General features: G+C 44.2%; 1 protein-coding gene across 1 annotated transcript in view; it reads right to left on the reverse strand.

The window, feature by feature from the left end:
* The window catches only part of Plcxd2 (phosphatidylinositol specific phospholipase C X domain containing 2), a 59069-nt gene extending 41888 nt beyond the window's left edge, over positions 1-17181 (reverse strand). Inside the window, exon 1 of the mRNA XM_006975793.4 lies at positions 16436-17181. Coding sequence (XP_006975855.1) covers positions 16436-16598 — 163 coding nt within the window. The 5' untranslated portion in view covers positions 16599-17181. The remainder of the gene's footprint in view (positions 1-16435) is intronic.
* Between the last annotated feature and the right edge of the window lie 859 nt (positions 17182-18040).

The raw sequence follows: 18040 nt of genomic DNA on the forward strand, positions 1-18040 counted from the left end.
AGAAGAGAACCGACTCCACAAAGTGGTCCTCTGACCTCCACACTCCAGTGGAGACCCATATGGCCCCAAACACATCTCATACACATATAGACACACAAAAACACAACCACCCCACCAACTCCCACATATACAGGCACACAGGCAAATTAACGAAACCGAAACAAAAAACTCCAAACTCCTAAAGAGGGACACAATGTATACATGTAGCATCATGTAAACAATATGAGAGTGTGCCTGGAAAAAAATGTGCAATTGTTCTAAATAAATTAAGATAATAAAATAATAGGATAAGACACAAAATACTAAGAACAGATATAAAAAATGAACATATGTTCTTAAATGCAGGTGTTTAGGGTAGGTGTTTCTGATGGGAAACAGATTAAGACAAGGTGTCACAGCGTAGCCCAGGTTGACCTCAAACTCAGAAACCTCTTAACTTGGCAGCATTGAGACTAGACTAAGACAGATTAGAGCAGTTTTGTATTGTTCCGTGTTTGAGTTTTTTGGAACAGGATCTTACTCTGTAGGCTGGGTTGGCTTGTTTGGAACTTGCTATGTAGATCAGGACGACCTCACACTGTGGCAATCCTGGATGGCTCTGCTGGTTTATCGGCTTCTGCCATCATGCCTGGCCAGGACAGTGTTTATAGAAAAGTATTTTGTCTCACAGCCCAGGCATTTAATCTCTACAAATTTGATATGAATAAATCAATTTGCATGCTGAGCTATTTCAGTGGCCTGAGCTGAAAAGTAGAGTAATTTACAAAGCTTTATGTGAGAAATGAGCCTTACGGTTAGAAAATACAGCAAAAGATTCACTTAGGAAATTCCTCACCATTCTTGGGAGCTATTTTATTGTACCTGGCCTTTCCATCTTAATTACTTCTATGTGACCCAATTCAGAATCATTAGCTGGAGTCATCTGATGCCAGTATGCCCTGTTAAGTGCCCCCTCTGTCCTCTGTGCTTTGCTGGTACTCAGCACATCCATGAGGAACTGATGTCAGTGTGTGGGAAGAATCTCCATATCTGTCTCCATCACTGGACTGTAAGGCAGTCAGGACGTGGTCAGGTGGAATGCACGCCCATCTCTCTATTCTCTAAGGTACTGACTACATGTGTACAGAGGATGTGCAAACACAACTACCTGAAGGAACAGACATTTAGAGACGTGCTTAATGCCAGTAAGCTTGGGTCCCTTGATCCATTTGCAAACCTCTGTTAGCTCCATCCATCTTCCTCTTACAGAGAGAGCTCCTTCTAGCTGCCTTTTTTACCCCAACACCTGTTTACCCCTGGCTCCATTTATCGCCATTGGTCCTTCTGGCTTATCTAGGGCAATGAAGAGGAATGTGCCAGAAGACATAGAAGACAAAAATAAACCAGAAAAGGATGACTAAAACAGCAGCTTTAAGAAAAATCTGCAGCAAACAATTTAAAAAGAAAAGTTCTAGAGACTAGATTTCCTGAGTTAGTTTCTCATATGGTCTCCTGGGGCTTCCCACGTCACATGCCCATTAGGTCCCTGGAGAAATGCAGCATCTGCAGAGAACACAACTTCCTATTAACAAGTGCACCAAGCTAAGCATCCATCGGATGGGTGGAGTTAACCAACGGAGCCAAGATTCAGGATCAGGGGAACCATTTCGGGGTCTCCCAAACCGGAGAACAACATCATTATACCTCATTGCCAATCCAAGGGGATACACTTCAAGTCTCAGGCTTGATTATTTTTCATGAGGCACGTGGGAGCGTGTTAATAATAACCATCAAACTGCCAGCAAAATCGGAGAGGGCCATGTGGCCAATTTAATTTTTAATCAGTTGCCTATTGAATTCATAATTAGTCACAATACACCAAACCAAGGTGTAAAGTCGAAACCTGGAAGCAGAGGGTCTTAATCAACATATTGCTTTTATGTGCGCAAAAGCTGAGAGCCCCCCCCCCTCCCCCGTCTGAGGAGAGACACAATCCAGTGCCTGATTGGAAGGAAGTTGCAGGAAGGAGTGGTTTCACAGGTGCTTTCCAGATCGAAGTGATTTTCAAATAAAATATTTATTTGTAAAACACATATAAGAAGGGCTTCTCTGGCCATGGGCACTACTCCACAGGCCAGTCTTTCCCTGAGCTGTCCTAAGAATGGAAAGATTGTACCAAGCCTTGTTTCCCATGCCCCTGCAGGGCACATGCATATGCCATCACCTCAGGCAGTCTCCATAACTCACTCTCCTCAGTTCAGCCCCCATATCCTGATTATTGCAGGTTTAAGGGGTTTCAGTGCCACACATGAGAAGCATTGTAAAGCTCTCTCTATAAGCACGGGTGTCTATTATCTTTCAAAAGATTTTCCTGGTCTTCAAATGTCCAATAGGCTCTGATCACCATGCACAAGTAGACACTGTCTAGAGCAGTGGTTCTTAACCTTCCTAATGCTGTGACCCTTTCCTACAGTTCCTCATGTTGTGGTGACCCCCCAGCCATAAAATTAATTTCATTGTTACATCGAAACTGTAATTTTGCCACTGTTAAGAATGGTGCTGTGAATGTGTGATATGCAGAATATCTCATATTCGACCCCTGTGAAAGGGTTGTTCAATCCCCGAAAGGGGTTGTGAACCACACATTGAGAACTGCTGATCTCGATGACTCACTTAAATTCTCTTCTCACTTATGTCCCACTCTGTCCCCAAGCAGAGAACACCACCTTTATGGGAGTCGCCTCTCATAGGGGGGAGCCTTCTCAACTCTGAGGTAATCCTGTTTCCCTTAACATTTTAACATGGAAGAAACAAATAATAGTGGGGAAAAAAAACCAGGCAAATGTTTAGGAGAGGAGCAAAGTTATATTAAGTGAAATATTCTGCTACAAAATCCCCCTGCTTTCATGGAGCTCCTCGGTGAAACCTCGGATGTCAACGTGTGGGGAGGAAAAGTGGTGTTTGATGATTGCGGTAAAGCAAGCCCCGTTTCCACTTCATAGAAAGCATGTGCGCTGCACACAGCCAACTGTCACCCCCACCTCACCTCGCCCCCACTGCGGCAAAAGTCATGGTTGGGGAAAGCGTTCAAAGGAAATGACCAGAACCAAGAAAAACAGGTAGAAGACTCAATCAGCACACAAATGGACCGGCTCTCTGAGACTTGACATCCAGGACTTAGCTCTTTATTTGGCTTTTTTTTTTTTTTCCCCAAGACAGAGTTTCTCTGTGTAGTTTTGATCCCTGTCCTGGATCTCACTCTCTAGACCAGGCTGGCCCCAAACTCACAGAGATCCACCTGGCTCTGCCTCCTGAATGCTGAGATTAAAGGCTTGCGCCACCACCACCTGGCCTTATTTCATAAAATAGGTAAAAAAAAAATCTTAGTTAAAATCTAAACAAAGTCATATACTTTAAAGGATGGGTCACTGAGAGTATGATCAGTAAAAATATTTTCATAACACTTCAGGAGGAGTTCTGGGTTTGATCTCCAATGCAGGCTGCATAAAACTAAGCATGATGGCACATACCACTCAAGAGCTGGAACCAGGAGGATCATCCTTGGCTACATATTGAGTTCAAGACTAGCCTGGAATGCATAGGAATTTACTTTTAAAAAAATGAAAACAAAACAAAACAGGAATGAATACAAGCTTAAAACTTGAATCACCTGATATTGTATATAATAGTGAGTAGAGGGAGATGGGCCAGCTCTGCAATTAAGATTTAACTCTGAAATCATCTCCACTATGTCTTATCCCAAGTCTGAGATGTCCCCCATGCACTTGAAGCTCAGCAGGTCTAGACTAAGCAGATATGCCTTGCAACGATGCCCACACCTGCTGGCACACCAGTGCAGGCATTCTGGGAATGTCTCCTCCTCCTCGATAAGTCACTTTCGCACCCGTTTCTCTTTCTGTCTAATCACTAAGTCCAGTTGACATTTCCTCTTAAGCATCTCCAGCTTCTATCCCCTTTCTGTGGTCCACATTGTCACTTACTGTTCCTCGGTCAGGTTGCTTCCTACTTGGATGACCCCCTGCCATGTGCCTTGGTTACAGCTGCTACTTGTTCCCATACCTTTCATACTGCAGCTGGAGTGACCTTTTAAACCGCAAGGTTGACATTTTCCATCGCCTGCTTAAAACCCTTCACACTCCTCACTGCATGGCTTGTTTCTCTGAGACAGTTTCTTGTCGCCCTCGCTGGCCCCATACTCACTATGGAGACTCCGATGACCTCCTAAGTGCTGGGATTACAGGTTTGCACCACTATGCCCTATTAAAGCTACACTAGAACTTGGTGTGTGCTTTTTCAGAGCTTTCACAACTAAGCTCCACCCCCCAGGACCTCTTCATACTCTTGTTAAGGAGACGTTAAGCCCCTATCACAGATTATTGGACCTCTAAGTACTTTATGACCTTACCCCTTATTCTTTCCCCTTCGTCAACTGAGACACATCTATAATGAATTATTTCAGTGCATTAACGGGCCTCTCTGGACTCCCAGCTCTTGTTAGGACGCCCCTGCCATATGCTCTTCCAGATGCAGCCGGAACCTCCCCTCTTATCTTACATGCACATTATGCTGTAACAGGCTGATTAAACCTGCATTTCTCCAACTAGCTCTTTGAATGCAGAGGCCATGCTCTTATTGACAGTCTTTGAATTACTAGTGCCTGGGAGAGAATCTGCTGTACAGAAGGTAATCGACACATGGGTTGAACATAGTAAAAGAAACAAAGCCAAGGCTGCTGGGTTTTTTTTTTTTTTTTTTGGCCTCCAGCTAGCTCTAACAGCTGATGGGTCCTTTTGATTCATTTTGCTCTAAGGCAGTCAGGGGTCTTTCATCAACTTCCGAACAAAGCTTTCAAGTGGCTGACTTGAGCATAGAACTCAATTTTGGCATGACATACGGAGCTCTTTAGGACCCTGTGCCTGCCTGCCTGCCTTTCCATTCCTCATCTCCATCCCTTTATTTAAATGAAATCTATTCTGATCACACCAGATTGTCTGGGTTTCTTCAAGGTCACCATCGTCTTCTAAACCTCAGTTCCTTTGGCACATGACTCTCCTCCCCCTCTCTCCAACACCTTCAATTTTTTTGAGTCTACTCAAAGGTCCCCTTGAAGTAGGATAATAAAAGGAAGATTGAGGGGACTCAGGAAGAGAAAGGAGACTTCCAACCCCAGAGTCTGGATGAAGTTTCCTAGTAGCTGAGGGTTAAGAGTTTCAGCATAATTACTATTTTCTGGAAAAGTTGCCTACATAGCATTCCTTTTTAGATATAGATCTTTTCAGATGGAAAATTAAAATAGCCCCCAAAGATACTTATGGATACATGACTTCTGAGTGGGGCCTTTCTCCTTTTCCAGATGTAAACATGTAATTTTGAATTTTTTTTTCACAAACAAGACTTGTAAACTAACCTGTCTTTATAGCAATAACATGTCTTAATTTCCTTGAGAAACCCTTTGGCCTACAGTTTTACCATCTCAGTTGTAACTCAGCCAATACACCCCAGGATTTCATTTAACTTCCTTGCCAACTTTTGAGATGTATCTTCAAGAGCCTCCGAATCATGTATATGCCTGTTGTGAAGACATTGAAGTATGACTCTTTCTTGAGATGCCTGCAATCAAGAATATATTCACTTTTCCCCTAAGCATTTCTCTTTCTATTAACCTACATGTAGCACGAATCTTAAAAATTCTTATTAATAAAAACAAACCTGAAGCCAGGTATTGTGATGAATGCTGGAAGATCAGAGAAGCAGAACAAGCCACAGCTTCCTCACCTTGCCAATTCCTCAGCTGATCCTGTGTCCTCAGTCTGGAAGCCTCTGAGTCCTCATCCAGAATGAATCTCAGCTGAACTGTTGCTCGAAAGCCTGAAAGCTTAACCAACTGTAGTTCCTGGCCCTCATGCCTTATATACCGTTCTGCTTTCTGCCATCACTTCCTGGGATTAAAGGTGTGATCCACCATTCCTGGCTGTTTCCAGTGTGGCCTTGAATTCACAGAGATCCAGATGGATCTCTGCCTCTGGAATGCTAGGATTAAAGGCGTGTGCTACCACTGCCTAACCTCTATGTTTAATATTATGGCTGTTCTGTCCTGACTCCAGACAAGTTTATTAGGATGCACAATATATTGGGGGACACAACATATCACCATACCCACACACCCTAATCTATGTTCAAAGTCTATAAACTCCAGTTGGGCATACTAGCTTACTCCTGGCATCCTTCTTCAATCATAGCACTTGGAGGACAGAAGCAGGAAGATCAGGAATTCAAGGCTAGCCTCAGCTATTTACCAAGTTCACAGCCTGTCTCAATCCCCACTCCAAATAAGAAAGTATAATAAACTTAACTCTATTTCATACCACTGATCCTGACATTCTGCAGGAAACCAGGAATCCTGGCTTTGAGTGAATAGAGTTTTCTGGAGGGAACACTCTGCAGTATGTAAGAGTTTCTGACAGCCACTCTACTGCTGTGGACAATCTCTTGCCTTGTTTTCCTTCTGGGAACAGGACTGGGAGCTAGTTTCCTGGGTGTTACAGCTTCTGTGTATTCTTCTAGGTCATGTTTGAATTTTAGTTTGTTTTTTTTCTAAGATGATCATTTCATGAAGAGTAGGGAGAAGAATATTTCACCTGATCTGATACAACATATGGCACCAAAATAAATATTACAAATTCATGATTTTCCTTTAAATGAGTTATAATTTTCTACATGGGCAATGAGAGCCAGAAAAGGCAAGAGGGGTTAAAAAAAAAAACAATACAACACCAATAATTAAAGTCAAATTAACATTGCATGCCCACTAATTCCCAGGAGGCTCCACGTGGCCTCTGTGCTTGATCCAAACTCACCTCTCAGAAAGACTGAAACAGTAACCACTTTCACCCTGTGTCTGCTTGGCATTCTTCCCCACCTGTTTGCAATTGCACTTGAAGACTATTGCTTTTAGAACACAAGACTTCAAATAATACATGTTCCTAAGATATTCATCTCGGGCTGACAGAGTCCTGAATATCTGAGTTCCTCCATTACTGCAGACTGTGGCTGTATGCCAAACACTTAGGAGGTACAAATGGCTCCTTCATTCTCTCTTTCTTTCATCCTCACCGGCTTGGAGCTCACTGTGTAGCCCAGGCTGTCCTCAAATCTGCAGCAATCCAACTACCTTCGACTTCCAAGTGGTGTGGACCACTGCACTTGGCTCTATTTTTTTTTTTAATTTTAATATTATTGGATTTGTTCATAAAAGTACTGATAGAACATAGTACACACACACACACACACACACACACACACACACACACACACACACACACAATTCTAGAGAGTAAGCAGAAATTGCAAGCAAGCAGTTACTCTTTTAGAAATTTTCTGCTCCTGGAAGACAATGTAGCCACAAAGGAGGGGCCCTGTCTCAAGAGTTGACATGACTTAGATGTCCCACTTAGAGAGCGCTGCTGGCCTCTGTAACCCAAGCTGTTTCCTCTTGGAGTCACCTGGAGATCTTCACTTGTACTCCTCCTTTACCATTTGATCCTCAGGGTTGTTCAGCAATATAACCAAAAGCCTTGGAACTTTTAACGCCACAAGTGAGACACAGCTGGCCTCTTACTTAGCCAGATTCGTAAACACACACAGATCTAGTGACGGATTCCTACCACCTAAATTTGTTCCCTGATGCGTGTTCCAATTCTTTCCACACACAGAACCACACCACTTGTTATAATGTCTATAACTAATCTCTGGAGGCCTGGTTTAAGCTGTCGCTGAGTCAGCATCTGGAGAGGTGTTTGAAATCTTTCCCAAAGGCAAAGTTATAGAAAGCTGAAGCACATCACCTCCATTACCTTTAGTGTGCCTGTGCTCAGAAGCCCCTCAGGGCTGGAGAGAGATGTGGAGGTAGGTGATCTGTCACTCGGGCAGAGATCAGGTCAGACCATGTGTTAGAAACCAAACCTCTGGCTTCAGAAGGATCTGGCAGGGGAGCAGGTAGGAAAGAGCCACCGAACTGTTGGTGGGAAGGGTAGCAGATTGTTCATGAGGTATGAGCAATGAGAGACATCAGAATTTGGACCCTCTTGGGGGGAGGCCAAGATCATAGCAATTGGGTTCCTGTGGGGGAGTGCATGTGTGTTGGTGAGTGGAGGCTGAGGCATCTGTTTGTATGGATGGTGAATACACTCCTGTAGTCGTCATGGGGTTGGGGTTGTAGGATATATATATAATGACAGAGTAGAGGAGGGTGACTCCTAAGGGAACGACAGAAAAGGTACTACAAACATGGCCTGGCGTGTCACAGAGAGCTAAGTCTTTCCCAGAGGCTTCAGATGTCTACAGATGACAGGGTCTGGCAGCTGAGTTAGGGGTGGGTGGACAAGACTGAGTCAACAACCAAAGGAGATTTTTCCAGCTCTCTTGACCAGCTGTTAAACATTGCATTTAAGACTCCCTTGGTTAAGACTCCCTTGGCGTTCACAGCTAGGCAACCATGGGCTTCTTTCTATCCTGTCCCTAAAGCTAACCCTCCTAGGGGCGTGGCCTGTCAAATTATGCTAATCTGATCAGAGGGGCTCTCAGGGCTTAATTGGATAGTGGGCTCCTTAATTAGACTGCAAATTACCTGAGGGTATAGATTGCACCTCAGGCCTCTTTTCTTGTTTCATCTAGGCTCAAGCTTTGGATCTTGTGATTGGCTTTAAAAAGACACATAGTAATAATTGTATGGAGCATATTTTGTACCAGAATGAACATTATATAAATTAATTCTTAGATTAAGCAAATAAGGTGGGATACTTTATCTTGACCAAGGTTTCAACACTTGGGAGGGGTAAATCCAGGCAATGCAGTAGAACACTTAGATTCTTAACCAATTCACAATCCTGCCTGCCTGCCTATGTGTATATATGTATGTATGTATGCATGTATGTATGTATGTATATATTTATATTGATATTTATTTTGTGGTGCTATTGGGGATGAGACCAGGGCCTAGTGCATACCAGGCAAGTTCCCTACCAGAGTTATATCCTCTCAGCTTTTGGTGTTTTGAGACAAAGTCTTGCTACATAGCCTGGGATGACCTTGAACTTAAGATCTTTCTGACTCAGCCTCTTTGACAATGAGATTACAGGCCTTCACCACTTCATCTAGTCCAGGATCCCACTTCTAACAGGTACAGGTGATGCTTGAATTCTTGCTCTTTTTCTGTGATGTTGGGACAGGTATTCAGGAAGTGAAGAACTGTCTCAGGAGAGAAGGCTGTTCGTGGAAGCATCCATGTTGAAGCTGCTCTGTCTTCCCCCAGGCCTACCGGAAATGAAGACCTAGCTGGGCTGGTGGTACAGGTTTGGGACACTAGCTACTCAGGAGGCTGAGCAGGAAGACAGTGAGTCTAAATAAAGCCTGCCTGGGCAATCTAATAAGACCCATTCTCAAAACTAAAAAGTGAAAACATGGCTGGAGATAGAAGTTGGTGATAAAGTGCTTATTTAGCATGCAGGAGGCCCTGGGTTCATTCTCCAGCACTGTAAAACCAAACCAAAACAAAACAAAACAAAAAGCATCCCTGCTTAAGAAATCACTTGGTGTCTTATGATATGTTTTTAATTATGGAGTCAGCATTATTTGGTTTGGCTTTGCCCTTGCTTTTCCACAGCCTCATGTCCACCAGAAGAATGGATTTGTTCTGGGTTCAACTCAGAGCTCTGAGCCAACCCAACACTGTTACACAGTCTCCTTGTTCACCTTTGAAATGATCCCTCAATTTCTTTTAGATGCACCACACTTGCTATGACTTCCAAATCTGAGCAACGGCCCCTTCATCCTGGTCCCTCTCATCCCCACTGATTTCGTCTCCACGTCACCCGAGTAAGAAGAAAGTGTGTACCCACATGGAGGATAGTTGCAGAAATCACCAAGTGGTCATTAGTTCAACTTCATAGACGAGGACAGGATCCCAGAAGGGTAGGAAGGAAGAGGAGAGAGAAAATGCCAGCCACCTGAGAAGACAGAGCCGTCGGGAACTAGAGCTGGGCCAGTCACCCAAGACAGGATGGCCCTGAAGAAGGTGGGTAGGGCAGGGGCAGGCCAGGTCAGTGGGAGAAAGGTGAAAAGGGGAGGGAGAAACCAGAGCATCGAGAGAGAGAGAGAGAGAGAGAGAGAGAGAGAGAGAGAGAGAGAGAGAGAGAGAGAGAGCAACAGGAAAGGTGAGATGCTCCAGGCTGGCAAGGGAAGAAGGAAGGCAGAAAGGATGCTGGACCAAAGGCCTGTTTTCTTTTCTAACTGTCCCACCCATCTCTTTGGCCTAGAATTTTCATTTCCTAGGGTGCCTGTGACAGGGCCTGTCGAAAGGTTCAGGAATACAGTGAATACCAACAAGAAGTGGGTTTAAAAGTTTTCACATGGCTTCCTGTGGCTTTTTACCAAAGGTGAACCTAAACAGTCTATTCAGTTTAGCTCTGACCACATTGGAGGAGGAGCTGGGCTCAGGAGACTGAGGCAGGAGGATAGCTTCAAATGGAAGCCAGACTTGTCTATATAGTGAGTTCATGTCTATCATGGGCTACAGTGTGAGTCCTTGTCTCAGAACACTAAAAATAAAAAGAAACAACGTAACCCAACAGAAAATGGTGACTGTAAAAAGGAACAATGTAACAACAGAAAAGGATGACTGTGAAAAGGAACAATGTAACACTATAGGAAAGGATGACTGTGAAAAGGAACAATGTAACACTACAGAAAAGGGTGACTGTAAAAAGGAACAATGTAACACTACAGAAAAGGATGACTGTGAAAAGGAACAATGTAACACTACAGAAAAGGATGACTGTGAAAAGGAACAATGTAACACTACAGAAAAGGATGACTGTGAAAAGGAACAATGTAACACTATAGAAAAGGGTGACTGTGAAAAGGAACAATGTAACACTATAGAAAAGGGTGACTGTGAAAAGGAACAATGTAACACTACAGAAAAGGATGACTGTGAAAAGGAACAATGTAACACTACAGAAAAGGATGAGTGTCCCACACCGACGTTCTTCCTCTGCCGCCTTCTGCATTATTCGCTTATCAGTCACAAGTGTCTGAGCTTCTACCACATACTCAGTAGAATTGGGGTCACAAAGAGATATAGAGATGCTTTCAGCAACCAATTCACAGACGAGAGGAAAAACAGAAGGTTGAGAATGTCCCAATGAAAGGACTGACAAGGGCCATGAAGGAGTAGGGAAAGGTGCCTCCATCCACGTCCCTCATCATTTAGCTCAACTGAACTATTTTGTATGGAGCTGCCCCTTCCCAGCCCTAATCTTCAAGTAATATCTTGTAGTCCTGACCCACCTACTAAGTAACTCTCTGTCTTTGTCTGTCTCTGTGTCTGTCTGTCTGTCTCTGTGTCTCTGTCATCTCTGTTTCTCTGACTTTCTCTCTGTCTCTCTCGTTCAGGGTCTCACGTAGCCCAGGCTTATGTAGAATTCACTCTGTGGCCCAGACTGGCCCCACACTCATAGAGGCCTTCCTGGTGCCTCAGCCTCTCAAGTGCTGGAGTCAGAGGCTCCAGCTACCTGACCCCCTCTCTAGCCATTCCCCAAATTAGGTCGAATGCCATTTTCCCAGCAAAGCTGAGAATATGAAATGGAGTTGCTCTGCCCATTCTGTGTGCTTCTGCCACACATTATCTGCATCTGTTTTGACATTTATCTCAGATTGCTCCGAACTGTATACGGTAGGGAGGTCAGCAGAGGTAGGTTTACATTGCTGGGTTAGATCTTTCAAAGTGGGGTTTTCTTAAAATGCACTCAGGATATGATGAGGTAGATCCTGCTTCCTTTCACACAATTATGTTCTTGTTGGAACTAAAACTAATTTCTTGTTTCAAAGGGACATAAAAAATGTCCTGCAGAGCTAAAAGGACTCAGCAATCCTTTCCAATACTTCTATATTTTAATAAAGAACTGGTTTTTAAAACCTTTAATCAAACTGGGCAGTGGTGGCGCATATCTTTAATCCCAGTAGAGGCAAAGGCAGACTAATCCTGGTCTGTGAGTTCCAGGTCAGCTTGGCCTACAAAGTGAGTTCCAGGACAGCCAGGGCTGTTACACAGAGAAATTCTGTCTTAAAAAACAACAACAAAAACCAATCAACTAACCAACCAAACAAACAAACAAAACACTTTCAAACTCTGAATGAATCTTTAATCTGAAAAAGATTAAGAATTTCTTTGAACTCAGTATATTTTTTAATATGCTTATTTTTGAGATGAGTCTCATTCTGTAGCCCAGGTTGGCCTGAAACTTACTATGTAGCCAAGGGTGGCTTAGAACTTGCAGCAATTCACCTGTTTCAACTTTCCAAGCACTGGGATTACAAATGTGACTCACCATGCCCAGGTCTTAATCGATATCTTAATCATAAGTGGAAACACTGCTATTTCATACCACAGCCAGAATCAACAGTATGACCCAAGAGCCTTCAACTCAAGAAGGCTCTTCCCAAGACCAAATATCTTACCTTCAATAAAGAAGAAAGAATATTGTTGGGAAAAACAACAACAACAACAAAGCACCCCCCAAAAGAAAAGAAAAAAATTTAAAAAAGGGAGAAAAGGGCAGAACAGTAACATATACAGAAAAAAAAATTCATTCAAGATTGGTATAGAGCCAAGTGTGGTGGTTCACACTGTAGTCCTAACCATCTACTTAGGAGGCAGAAGATGAAGGATTTGGTAAGTTCCAGGCCAGCCTGGGCTACAGAGTGAAACACTGTTAAAAGAAAAAGGAAGGAAGGAAGGGAGGGAGGAAAGAGGGAAGGGAGGGAGGAAGGGAAATGGTATACATTATATAGTTGAAAGAAAGAAAGAAAGAAAGAAAGAAGGAAAGGAAGAAAGAAAGGAGGAAAGAAGAAAGATAAAAGAAAATGAAAGAAAAACTATTCCCTCTCAGAAAATGTCAAGTAAAGTATTTGTATAGTAAACTTTAATTTTAAAAACTAGCATCTATAATTTCCAGATCTTTTACCTTGTAGAGATCAAATGACTAGACACAGTTGGGAATGAGAATGACTCTCCGATTCTCCTCCAAGATAATTCAATACGTTTGAGTGACCATGGAGCTTAACAGGTGGCGTTAACAGATGCGGAAGTAAAGTAATCCACCAGGGCTCTGTTGAGAGCACACGTCCACATGTGTTGTCTCCCATCAATGCCTAGGCACATGCAGCAGGTGCTCCCACATTTGACATAATTAACTCCATCCAGACCTATGATTGCCATACCTCCTCACTCTTTTCCCGACCTTTCCTATGTCACTGCTGACATAGGCCCCCTCCTCAGGGATCTGGCTCAGCACACAGACACGGGATCAAAGCACCACTTTTGAATTTCAGTCTTACTGGGTTAGAATTCAAACAAGCCTTTCTGTCATCTATCTATCTATCATCTATCTATCTATCTATCTATCTATCTATCTATCTATCTATCTATCTATCTATCTATCTATATCTGTCTGTCTCTTTACCTATTATATATCTAATGTCCATGTACCTGATATCATTCACATTATATTCTCTATACCTCTCTCTAGACAGCTTTCCTCTGTATCTAGCTAACGTTCAAACTGATATATGATTGCTCAGATGAAAACCACCTAATTCAGGCTGGGTATGGTGGACTACAGTCCCCTCTCAAAGGCCTGCAGTCCCCGGCATTTGAGAGGTAGAGGCAGAAGAATCAGGAGTCCCAGGCCAACCAAGGCTACATGAGACTCTGTCACAAACAAACAAATGAATAATGACAACAAAAACCCACCCAGTTTTTACCACCCCTTTCACATACTGCAGAGCATGGTCTCGGAAATCTGCCTTTCAGCCAGGAAGCGTCTCTACTCCTCTGTACTTCCCAAGGCCCCTCAAGGGCACTGAGGCAGTGAATGAGTGGTTTTGTTACATAAGCATTTAAACACTAGCTCTGCCACTCAGCATATATGCAATCTTGAGAAAACAATGTAAATTTTCTAGATGATAATTTCCTTATTTCTTTTTTGAGACAGGTTTTAAACTCACTATGCAACAGAGGGTGACCTTGAACCCCTAATCTTCCTGCTTGTACTCTGCTTCATTTGTATGCTGCTGGGGATCAGACTGAGGACCTCGTCCATGCTAGGTAAGCACTCTACCAACAGAGCTACACCACAACCCCTAATTTCCCTTTTCAAAAATGAGGGTACTAATATCTATTGATTTAATGGGAAGCATAAGTACTTGAGGTAATGTATAACAGTGGGTACTTCAGGGTGGAACTCAATAATGGATAGTTACCACCAGGGATGGTGGCCCATGGCTGCAATTTGGAAGGCTGAAGCCAGGCTAGGCTACATAGGGGAGATGTTTCTCAAAGAAAGGCTAAAAAAATAAATAAAGTGTGTATGTGTTGGGGGTTGTGGTGGTTATGACCAAGGTAGCAATAATACAGAGGAAGGGGTAGATGATGGAGCCCTCTTCCCGAACACCTTCTAAAAATTTTTATTTCTTATCAAAGCCAGGCTGAACCTGACTGCAAGCCTTTCTCTGGGACATATTAAAAGTCAGGGTGCAGTAAAGATAACCAGCAATGCGGGGTGGGGCGTACATGGATGGTACTTAATGTTTGAGTTTCCTGTTCTGAGCCAACATACCTACATGTATCTCTCCCATTCCTGGGGAAAAGACATTTCATGGAAGTAAATGCAACCTGTTTAGGGAAGTCGAGGACACTAGTTTCTTTTCCACTTAGCAGGAAGACTTTGCTTCACAGAGTAGGGTCAACAAACCTTGAGTGCTTCATAGAACTAATACTGAGTTCCCAGTAAGGCAGTGGTTCTCAAGAATTTTGTTTCCTCTGGCAATTCTAATAACTGAAACACACTATGGATCAAGAACAAACACCCATATTCTTTGTAGAGTCAGTCAGAGTTCACAGTCAAGTCCAATAGAGCTATAGTTTGAACTGTCCAAAGTACAAGGAAGAAGGAAGCCCAGCCTACCGGGACATGCCCTGAATGACAGGGTCATTTAGGACCTGCCTGAGATGCCATTCTGTTTGCAACCATGAACTACCTGCCATATCACTCAGCAAAATAATTCCATCGAGGAGCTGGAAGGCAAATGACTCATGTTAAAAGTGTCCCATGCATCGTTTTGGAGATGACTCCATAGGCACCAATTAAAACATGGAAAAGACATGTTCTAAAGCATGGCCATCTGGCATTTCCCAAGGAACTGTAGTTAAGGGCCAGTAAAACAGAAGAGATGGTTGTAACTGTAACAAAATTTCGCAACCTTTCCCTTGTTCAGCAGCAGTGAGGGCCCATGAGGACAACGATCCTGGAAGAGCTCCAAAGGAAGAGTGAGAAAGGCAAAACCTGCATCCAAAGCCAGCATCCCTCTTCCCCATGCATAGAAAGCAGACGGAAGTGGCATGAGGTCATCTTTTAATGCAGGAAAAAAAGTAGATAGGTTCAGGGAATGTTTTCGAGTTTGTCTGATAGTCTAAAGGTGAACTTTAATTGCTACGTGTCCAAGAAAGAGAAAGAACCAGCCCACCCCTTGCTCCTTGAGTGCTTTCTAAGTACCAGTATCACGGGACTTTGCTCACCTCACCAAGCCAAGCTCAGTGTGGTCTAAACATCCTTCCCCAGACAACCATGCTTTAACAACCCTTTTGGCAGAAAGATGAACTGATTGCAGGAGAGTGATGTCAAGCTTTAAAGCCTGGGGATGCAGCAGGAGCAGGGGTACTTTTCAAGGCTACAGTTCTAGATCAGCCAGGCAGACACCTGTGTATATATAGACAAAGCTTCAAACACCATCACTTCATCACACCTAATGACTGCCTGTGAGGACAGCTTGCCGCCTCTATTCCTGGATTTTCCAACAACAAAACTATGTGCCTCCATATCCAGCCCAGAGTCTGAACCAATTTTCTAATAGTTATCTAATTTTTTTTCCACACAAGGTCAGATAAACGAGAAAAGAAATATTTTTCAGCTTTAATTTTGATCCAAAGCTAAGATTGTTAACGACTTTTTATCCATTATCCTTGATCTCTCCCCCTTTTCCTTAAATGATTCAAGTCAGTGAGCCCTTCACATACCCGGAGCTCAATATTAAGAAGGTTAACAATCTTAGGTTGAGGCTGTAAGGCATAAACAAAATAAAAACAAGAAAACAACAGTGCAGTGATTCCATTCTTCCAACTGTTCCCTTTGCCAGCGATGCAGTCTGCCTGACTCTCTTTCAAGCAGCTATCTTCCTGTTAAGTTTTTTATTTGGAAATAAAAGAGATCACCGACAATTAATTTTTTTTTTCAACACAACAGAAAACAACCCAGCCCATTAACAAACACTAAAATGGCAGAATTAAACACAGTGTGAACAAGTAGTTATAGACGAATACCTGGGATTGCCAGATTGGAAAGGGGGACGTGGTGGAGGTGAGGGGGGAGCGAGGCCATCCAGTCAGCATTGCAGACCTCCGAGGCTGCCTTTGTCCCGCTGGGATTGGGAGAGCAGATGGTGCCCATCCTGAGTTTCCTCCTGGCCTTTCTAAATGCTAGCATCCCTCTGGTCCACGATTTAGACAGGCTCAGCCCAGTGCCACTCACTCTGTGATCATCACCGCTCGGGGCTCTCTAGACATTTCAAAGCACATGGGTCACGCCAGCCTTTTCAAGACGCTTTTTTTTCTGGCTGGGAGATGGGTTAACTAGGTGCTTCCCTACCCGCTGTGCCCGCAGTCCCCACCCTCTCCGCCTCGCTTCTGAGATCCACTCCCTTAATCTCCTCAGTGTCCCTGCTCAGTTAAACTTCTTAGTTTCCCTCTGGAGACGGGGGAGGCAGGCCCGAAGGTACAAACCTCACTGACACCCACAGCATCCAGGAACAGCCACACCCGCAGCTACTCACACGACAGGTGCCCACAGGGTATAGAGACATGCAGCGGGCTGCACACACGTGCGCGCCCGGGTTGCACCATCTCTAGTTCATGGGTGCTCCCGTGGGTGTCCCTGGGCTAGTACCCAGGCTGGGCCTGCCTGCCACCCGCCCCCACCCGGCTTGTCTGCCCCCTGCCCTGTGCTCTCCTGAAAGGCTCTCCGAAGTGTAACCGGCGGCCCCGGGACTCTGGCGGCCCCGCCCCGCACTGCCGGGCAGATTTGCCAGGCTAGGCGAGCTATGATTGGCCGCTGGCGGAGTCCGTTCTGATTGGCCGACGCCCCGGGGGCCCGCCCCTGCCTCCCTCTCCCACGCCTCCCCTGCCTCTTAGCTCCTCCCTTCTCCACTCGGACTCTGCCGGTGCACAGACCGCGCTGAGGCCTGCTGCTCCCAAAGGGGAAATGTGCACCGTGCCGGCTGTCTTCAGATTGATTTTTTCCACCTAGATCTTCAACGCGACCACAAAATAGCTCTCCCCCTTTCCTCCGCCTTGCACTCACTGTGGTGAAAATTACCCAGAGAGCACTACATTTTCCGCAAACCACGGAAGCAGCCAGAACAGAAGAGCTAGAGAGGCCGAGGGAGGTGCTGCGGCTCATATTTGGAGGGGAACTATCCAAGGATGGTTTGTGTTTGAAACCTTGCAAACTGACAGTTCCCCTACCCAGCCCTCCGCAGCCGGTCGGTGTCATTATTCCCACTTTACAGAGGAGGAAATGAATGGTGCTTTACGTTCGTATTGCTGTTGTTTGGAACCTGCTTTTGAATTATTTGGCCCACCTGCTCTTCACAGTATTACCACAATGCTGAAAGGGTTGCTGATACACTTCCTTTTAATGGATGAAACAAGCCAGAGGCAGGTCACATGGGGCAGCCTTTGCAAACCTCATTTTGAAAATGAGGTTCCCTAACCTGGTCTCTAGAACACCAGACCCCTTTCTCTGCTGCTGAAATGTTCCCACTTCAAACAGTACTTAAATGTAGTACTGAATTTTATGACCTGATATGTTTGCTTAGAATTTTGATTACATTTATATATTTCTTATATGAGTTTATCTGTGAGCATGCA

The sequence above is a fragment of the Peromyscus maniculatus genome, chromosome 12, assembly GCF_049852395.1.
Source record: "Peromyscus maniculatus bairdii isolate BWxNUB_F1_BW_parent chromosome 12, HU_Pman_BW_mat_3.1, whole genome shotgun sequence".
Taxonomy (NCBI): domain Eukaryota; kingdom Metazoa; phylum Chordata; class Mammalia; order Rodentia; family Cricetidae; genus Peromyscus; species Peromyscus maniculatus.